Source organism: Carlito syrichta, unplaced genomic scaffold, assembly GCF_000164805.1.
Source record: "Carlito syrichta isolate Samal-C Ts95f unplaced genomic scaffold, Tarsius_syrichta-2.0.1 Scaffold302318, whole genome shotgun sequence".
In the NCBI taxonomy this organism is placed as follows: domain Eukaryota; kingdom Metazoa; phylum Chordata; class Mammalia; order Primates; family Tarsiidae; genus Carlito; species Carlito syrichta.
In genome coordinates, this window is record NW_007246414.1 from 457169 (window position 1) to 465749 (window position 8581).

Consider the following 8581-nt stretch of genomic DNA (forward strand, 5'->3'; position numbering starts at 1 on the left):
CGATCCTTCCACCTCAGCCTTCCGAGTAGCCGGAATTACAGGCATGCGCTACCACACCCAGCTGATTTTTTGATTTATTGTAGAGATGAGGTCTCGCTGCCCAGGCGGGTCTCAAACCCGCAGGCTCAGGCAATCCACTCACCTCAGCCTCCCAAAGGCGTGGGATTACAGGCTGAGTCACTGAGCCTGGCTTGCTTTAAATATTCTTAACCCTGCAATGAAGCTATATTGTGGATGCTGTAGATTTTCTATAAAAAATTGTCAAGCAAAAATAACATTTTTCCACAAGTGTTTTTTATGGAGTAAGAGTATCCAAATGGTATCCAAATATATTCAAATATAACTTTCATTTATATTTGTATATATAAATATAACTCTCATTTATTACCCAAAATAGAGAAATATTGATGCATTTGGTGACCAAAGTCATACTGTATGATGAATTTACAGAAATTCAATCCTTATCCTATTCATGCATTCTATCTGATATTTATTTATTTATTTATTTTGAGTTGGAGTCTCACTGTCACCCAGGCTGGAGTGCAGTGGCACACTCATGGCAACTGCAGTTTTGACCTGCTGGGTTCAGGTGATCCATTCGCCTAAGCCTTCCAAGTAGCTGGAACTATAGGCACACACCACCATGCTCGGCTAATTTTTTTGTTTTTTTATTGTAGAGATGAGGTCTTGCCAAGTTGCCCAGGCTGATCTCGAACCCGGAGCTCAGGCAAACCTCTCACCTTGGCCTCCCAAAGTGCTGGGATTATAGGCATGAGCCACCGCACCTGGCTATCTGCCATTTATTACAATCACAACTTGTGCAATTCCTTAGACTTTTTTTTTTTCCTTTGGATTCTAGAGATCATGCAATCTAGCTCACCTATGTTTCAGATGAGGAAACTGGGGCCTAGAGAGGTAACATTACTTGCCCAAGGGTCATAGCGTCAAACATTAGAACCTGAAATTCTAAAATTCCATCAGTGCGTGAAGTCATTCAAATTCACCCACTGATGGTATAAGTGGATTTCTGTGTGTCTGAACATTCTGAGTGTGTGTGTATGTACATTTGCTTGTTCAAGGCACATATGTAATTTTAAGAAGCATAAGGCAGCTCCTGTTCTTGGTATATGGGGTTGGGGGTGGCTGTGGGGAGAATGAAGATATTACTCAGAAACCCCTGAGGCCCAGAAGGAAATTTAAAATCTCTCAACTACTCCTTTTAAGATGTCATTTTGAACCCCTGAGTATGTCATTACATTCAACTTAAATGCCCAGCAAGAGCTAAGTCAGTTCCAAGAGACCTTTCCAGCATCCCACAAATGGAGAAGAGGCCCAGAGGGCAGATTTGGCCTCACCCTGCCGGGGAGCCCCATTCACTGCTGCTCCCCCAAACCACAGGAAGAGTCTCCGACACTGAGGCCATTGCCTTGTAGAGTCCAGCTGCTGCCCAGAGGACATCTGCTGCTCATGTATCAAAATTCAAGGGAAGAAAAAAGTAAAACTTCACTTATTCCCCTTTTTTCCCCTTATAGAAGCAATATTTCTGGAAGTCATTCCTACCCTTTATTATCAAAGAGAAATGGGCTTGGAGTCTATAGAAATGATGACAGCTCTTCATGTGCTTTACAGCCACACTTCATATTAATATCATCTCGCATTCCTGCATATGAGGTAGGGTGTGTTATGAGACCAGCCTTTTCCTGAATCAGCTTTTCATCTAGACGAGAGGTTGTGTGGCAGTCTTTTGGCCACCATGTGTATGAAATTGATTCATCTCCTCAAAGGAAAATCATCTAATCTAAGTGAAAATTTACAGACCCAACAGTTTTAAAAATCAGAAGCAATAAAGGTAACCATAAATCAAAAATTATTTTGAAAAAGCACTTAGTGCCTTGCACTTAGTAGGTGTCCAATACATTTTTATCGAATTAAATTTATTGCACCCAATCCACAGAAAAAGCAGGAGGATTAAGAATTACTTTAAAACTCCTTTGGAATTCCCAAAGAATTTAATGCTATTACATAATCATCATCTTACAAAAGAAGAATGTCTATTTTGTGACCTATTTAATGAAGTTGTCATTAAATTAAAATGTGCTCTCTCTGTAATGAAGTCATATATTTCAATATGAATAATAAGAAAAACAAAGCATAAAGAAGACCTAGAAAGACAAATGTATCTATGTATATATGTAAGTGTAGATATATGTATATATGTATACATGTATATATTTATGCATATACAGAGGGACATACACTTAGTTTTCAAAAATGTCCTATTTGTAAAAAATGGCTAGTTGCAAGATATGAAATCACTTCTGAGCATTTAGAATTGGCTCTAATCATTGGCAACTGCTGAGCTCAATAGAGTCACATGAAAGCGAGATCAGACTTTGATCTTCATGTGGATGACAGATAGTTTCCCTAATGTTCAAAATGCATCATGCTGGGCACAGAGAATAATCAGCAACATAGTATGGATGAATAAATTCCCCTATGTGTCCTCTTTATATAAGACTAGCAACATAATTACTTATTGTTTCATGAGTGTAATGGGAGTTCAGGTAAAAAATAGGACATTTCCATGTGGGAGTTTTCCATTCAGTTGAACTATGATGTACAGAAAGTCGCATGAGATTTTGGAAAAAATCGACAACTTTGATGACTTCCCAACCTACCTGTCTGCTGCTGTGAATTAACTTTATCATGATGAAAAGTTTACTTGGTTAGTGAATCCAAAAAACAGTGGTTATACTGTTTATTTAAATGGAAAATGATTACCAGACAATAATGATAATCCAAAAATTTATAATTAAGAGGAAAATTTTAAGTCTACTTAAGAAGTCCATTGCAAAATTGTGTTATCTCAACTGTATTGTGAAAGTTGTTTATATGTCTCTGGCATGGTGTGTACAAAGATAGAAAGGCTGGAAGATAATCTAAATTGTTAGTGGTATTTATCCTGAGTGATGAAGTCATAAGTGTACTTAATTTTCTCCTCTTATAATTAGAAAAGACATTTCAAAAGTCTAAGAAGAAACCAATAAAGAAAGAAGCCTATCTTCTTCCTCCCATAATTTTTAAAAGGAAAATTCTTTAAAATTCACAGCATATTTTGTATTAATTATATTGCTCTTATTACCAAGTATTCTAAAATAGTGGACCTTGTTACCTACCGCTTTGGATTCATTTTCTAGATGGTAGTCGAGAGCGTGAAGGCTGGTGTTGTTTCTGTGGTGTATGAACACAGTGGCATGACGCTGGAGAGTCTGCTCTATCTCATAGGAAAAGCTCTGACTGGACGGAAGGCACAGAGCATGGGAATATTTAGCGATGGAGATAGCAGAGAAATCAATTTACTCCAAGGTAGGTCCAGGGATTGGCAAGGAACAACCACACAGACAGTGCTTGTGCAGTGTTTGTTCACATGCGTGATATTCAGAGAACTAATGCAGTTCCAATTTTCCAAGTGTTGATTTTGGCTTTATGAAGAAAGGGAAACCTTTTTTTTTTTTTTTAAACTTTAAATCGTGAGGATTTGTTACTTGGGTATATTGTGTGAAGGTGTGGTTTGGGCTTTTTGATGATTTTTTAAAATTGTGCCTAAGGAAATGCATAACATAAGACAACTATTTTTAAGTTTGCAGCTCAGTACTGGTAAGTATGTTCACATTGTTGAGAAACAGTTCTCCAGAACTTTTTCATCTTGCAAAACTGAAACTCCGTGCCCATTAAAAAACAATTTCCTTTCTCCCCTCCCCACAACCACTGGCAACCACCTTTCTACTTTCTGTTTCTATGAATTTGAGTACTTTAGATCTGTCATATAAGAGGGGTTACACAGTATGTGTCTTTTTATTCAGTATGTGATTTATTTCGTTTAGAAGAATGTCCTTAAGGTTTGTCCCTATTGTAGTATGTGACAGTATTTGCTTCCTTTTAAGGGTGAATGGATGTACAATTCTCTTTGAAATCCTGCTTTCAACTATTTTGGATATTTATCCGTTAAGTGGGATTGCTGGTAGTTCTATTTTCTATTCAGATAGTAGTTTTATTTTTTATTTTTTTATGGAGACGGAGGTCTCACTATTTTGCCTAGGCTGGCCTCAAACTCTTGGGCTCAAGCAATCCTCCTGCCTCAGCCTCCCAAAGTGCTGGAATTACAGATGTGAGTTACCACACCCAGTCTGGCAATTCTATTTTTAATTTTTTGAGAAACCTTCATATTCTCCACATTGTTTTCCATAGTAGTTGCATCATTTCACAATCCCACTAACAATGCATAAGAATTCAGATTTCTCCACATCCTTGCCAACCCTTGTTATTTTCTGTTTTATTTATTTATTTTTTAATAGTAGCCATCCTAATGGATGTACAGTGATATCTCATCGTGGCTTTGACTTGCATTTCTCTGATGGTTAATGATGTCAAGCATCTTTTCATATCCTTCTTGGTCATTTATATATTTTCTTTAGAGAACTGTCTATTCAAGTCCTTTGCACATTTTAAAAATGGGATTATTTTATTTTTATCATTGAGTTGTAGTAGTTCATTTATTCTGCATATTAACCCTTTATCAATGGAATGAGATATTTGCAAATATTTCCTCTCATTCCATAGGTTTCTTTTCACTCTGTTGATTGTGTCCTTTGCTGCCCAAAAGTTTTAAGTTTGATGAAAGTGAAGCAATTTTGCTGGGCACAGTGGCTCACACATGTAATCCCAGGACTTTGGGAGGCGGAGGCAAGAGGATTACCTGAGCTCAGGGGTTTGAGACCAGCCTGGGTAACATGGTGAAATCTTGTCTCAAGTAAATCAAAAGAAAATTAGGTGGGCGTGGTGGCATGTGCCTGTAGTTCCAGCTACCTGGAAGGCTGAGGCGGAAGGATCACCTGAGCCTAACAGGTTGAGGCTGCGGTGGCTGTGAGCGTGCCACTGCACTCCAGCCTGGGAGTCAGAGTGAGACTCTGTCTCAAAAAAATAAAGAAGAAAGAAAATAAAGCAATTTTAATAGAAAATGCCAAGATCTATACACTGGTGTGCATTGACACCATTCATTAAATGACCACTTAGCTTATGCTGCAAAGGAAAAGAATGGTTGATATCATTAATCTCTATGGAGCAGCTTCAAAAATCTCAATGGTTACCCTTTTTGGGGGGAAGGAGATGAAAAATACTTTAGAAGTAAACCTCTAGTTTCTATTTTTCCTTGTGTTATAACTTGCATCCTTCCTTTCTCTTTTTTTCTTTTAATTTTTTTTTTCTTTTAAAGATGTGGGGTACAATTCAGGGTTAGGTATACAAATGTTCATTATGCAGATATCCTTGTTGATGAGGTGTGCCCCTACTTCCCCAGGCAGATTCCCACTATTGCTAGTCCCGCATCCTTCCTCTCTTATACCTAAAGTGGAATCTTACTAACATGAAATCCTTCATCCTTGGAGGATGAGGGAAGCGAGGGAATAAGATGGGCTAGGATCCAGCTAGTGGGAAACCAACAAAATGGTTGAGTGAATCCCTGAATCACCCATCAAATTGCCATCTTTGTGGCCGGAACTCAGCATTCTTGGAACAGTTTTAGCGAAAGCTATTATTGGCATGAACTATTATGTTTGGCTTTACGTTATTTTTGGCTTTCCTTGTTTAGTTTATCTATACCTGGAGCAAGTTGTGTTTCATGTCAGTTTTATATATCCCCTGAAAGTAAATCACAAATACTATTTGTTCAGGGTTTAACTTTATTATCAAGTCCATGGTAAGTTTTCTCTAAATGATGTAGAGTTATTGATTCTAAGTTTATACGTGGAAGTCAGTTCACCTCATATGGAGTGACCTATTAAGAGTTTTTCGATCTCAGTCTTTCTGTTCTCCAGATTAAAAAAAGTCTCTCAAACTGCCTTTTCCTCCTCTTCCTCCTCCCCCTCCTCTTCCTCCTCTTCTTCCTCTTCTTCTTCCTCCTTCGAGTTGATGTCTCACTCTGACACCCAGGCTGAGTGTGGTGCCACAATCACGGCTCCCCCCAATCTCAAACTCCTGGGCTCAAGTTATCCTTCCATCTCAGCCTCCTGAGTAGCTGGACTATAGGTGCATGCCACCATGCTTGGTTAGTTTTTCGTTGCCCACGCTGGTCTTGAACTCCTGGGCTCAAGCAATCCTCTGGCCTCAGCGTCCAAAATACTGGAATTACAGGTGTGAGCCACTGCATCTGGTCTCTTGTCTTCTCCTTCTTCTTCTTCTTCTTCTTTTTTTTTTAACAATGGTAACAATAACAAAATACCTTAAAAGACTAGTTTCCTTCTATATAACAGTGGCATTTTTCCAAGAGCTTTAAAAACATCAAAACAAAATCTGTTACCCTGTCCCACAGAGAGGTCCTACTAGTGTCTACATCTAGACCTCTCAGTGGGAAGGGTGAAACACCAGAATTCTTGTGCCTGTTTTCACTTCATTACTGGAGCCTAGGAATGTAGAGTTTCCAGGTCTCATTTAGAAATGGGTTCAGACCCATGCAGCTTCGTAGAATCATCATACAGACTTTCCAGGAAGTGAGAGAAAAGGAGAGTTTCAGTTGATGTTCACCATCTCTGGGAGACTTATTTCTGCTCTGAGCTACTTATTTTTTGATTGACAATTGTGGGAAACATTTCTACTTTGGAACCTGATTGCAAAGTCCCAGGACTTAATGGCTCATCTACCCTAAACCCTGTGTGCACCCGGCAGCTCACACCACTACACAGCAGAGGCAGAAACATGATGTCATCAACCTAAGTGCACAGTGTCCAGTTAACCCAGAATGAAAAGGAGACCATGGCTATAGTAGCAGCCCCGACATGGTGCAGTAGAGAGCAGAGGTGCTTTAAGACCTTGGTCTTACAGGCAGATGTGGGTGTTGTGAATTTGCACAGAGAATAGTTTCTGTTTAGGATAATGTTACAAACTAACACGAGATTTTGATTTTTTCCCCCTCAGGCTATAAAATTGGTCTTAAAAATTTACTGAGGCCTGAAGTGAGAGACTTCTGGGAGAAATTAGGAAGCTACGTGGCCACTGAAGAAGAAGGGGGTCATGTGGACTTCTTTGTGCCCTTTGGAGCATCAGGTCAGCTTGGGACACACTAGAGAGAGACAGTGGTAATGCTACTTAATGGAGATATTTTGTGAACTTGTGAAATGCCTTTAGGTCAAGCTATTTAGTCACATTTCACTCTCCCCCAGCCCTTCTTTTTACCTCACATATCCAGGTACTTGGGAGAGGTAGGTGTTAGAGATAGTCACTAAACTGTTTTTGCAGAAATAAAGTCACTCATGAAAAGACTCAGTAGCATTATTTATATTCCTTCTGGAAAATACAATAAGATCAGCTTCCATTATATAATGGAATATATATTCCTGACCAGCATAGAAGCAATAATCATTCAATCTGAGAAAACTCAGCTACGTTCTAAACCTGGAGGGAGAATGAACTTGGTAACCAAAGACCTGAAGTTGAGTCCCTCTCATGGTACATTTTTTTTGGAAAGCAGGATTTACTGAGAAGGCAGAAAAACTCCCACAGCGGGAGGGGACCCAAGAGGGTTGCCCTCATGGTACTTTTTAGATGTGGGGCCTTAGGCGAACTTATGGACCTCCATTTTCTCATATGAAAGTTGGAATAACAGTCTTCACCTTATGGACCTGTGAATATCAAGATAATGCAAATATTTAAATAAATAACAATAAAAATACTTAGAAAATATTAAAAGCAGTGAAGTGCTTTGCAAAGATGAGTGTGGCTGACAATTGCTGAAGTCGCTGATGTCTTTTTAAGTTGCTGCCTGTCTAGAATCAGCCACTGTGATTCAAAGTTGATTTCAATGCTTGAAGGAAAAAACTTCAGAAATATTAAGTCAAATTCATTCTGTTAAATAAAATTTCTGCTTTCAAGTACTATCTTGCTTTACCAAGCAGAGCAGAGAAGAAGGAGTGTGAAATTAAATTTTCTCACACTGTTTCTTATTATCCATTCTTTAGGGAACTGTGACTTTTAAAGTTCTACCTAATCCTCAAATTTCACAGGACTACTCAGTCTATGCAAAGCATGCCCCTGGCAGGTTTCAATCAGGAAAAGAAAAAACAAAAAGGATGAGAAAGGGTTTAGAAGGAAACAATATACATAATATCATGAAGCATTTCCTAAATAACCATACAACATTATTACAACTATGTATGTGTGTGTGTGTGTGTGTGTGTGTGTGTGTGTGTGTGTGTGTGTGTGTGTAAAATCTCAACTCGGTGGAAAATATGCATTGAAAAATCAAGGAGGAAATATACCAAAACATTAATGGCATCTGTTTCTAGATGTCTTTTACAGTTTTTCTATTTTTGAAATAAGTTTTAAAGACTAGGTTACCAACAGTATGGATGGTGTGATTCCATTGTTTAACCATGCACATGTGTGGGTGGCATATGTGTGCACAGAAAAGGGTTTGAAATGATGTATACCAAAGCCTTAACACCAGCTGAATAGGACAGTAAGCGAGTTTTCCTTTCTTTTTTTCCCCCATTTTTAGCATTTACTTTTTTTTTTTTTTTTTGAGTTGGAG

General features: G+C 38.6%; 1 protein-coding gene across 1 annotated transcript in view; it reads left to right on the forward strand.

Annotated features, from left to right (window-relative positions):
• The window catches only part of ECT2L (epithelial cell transforming 2 like), a 102873-nt gene that overhangs the window by 54898 nt on the left and 39394 nt on the right, over positions 1–8581 (forward strand). The window contains exons 7-9 of the mRNA XM_021711479.1: positions 1533–1671; positions 3198–3366; positions 6970–7098. Of these exons, the coding sequence (XP_021567154.1) occupies positions 1533–1671; positions 3198–3366; positions 6970–7098 (437 nt within the window). The remainder of the gene's footprint in view (positions 1–1532; positions 1672–3197; positions 3367–6969; positions 7099–8581) is intronic.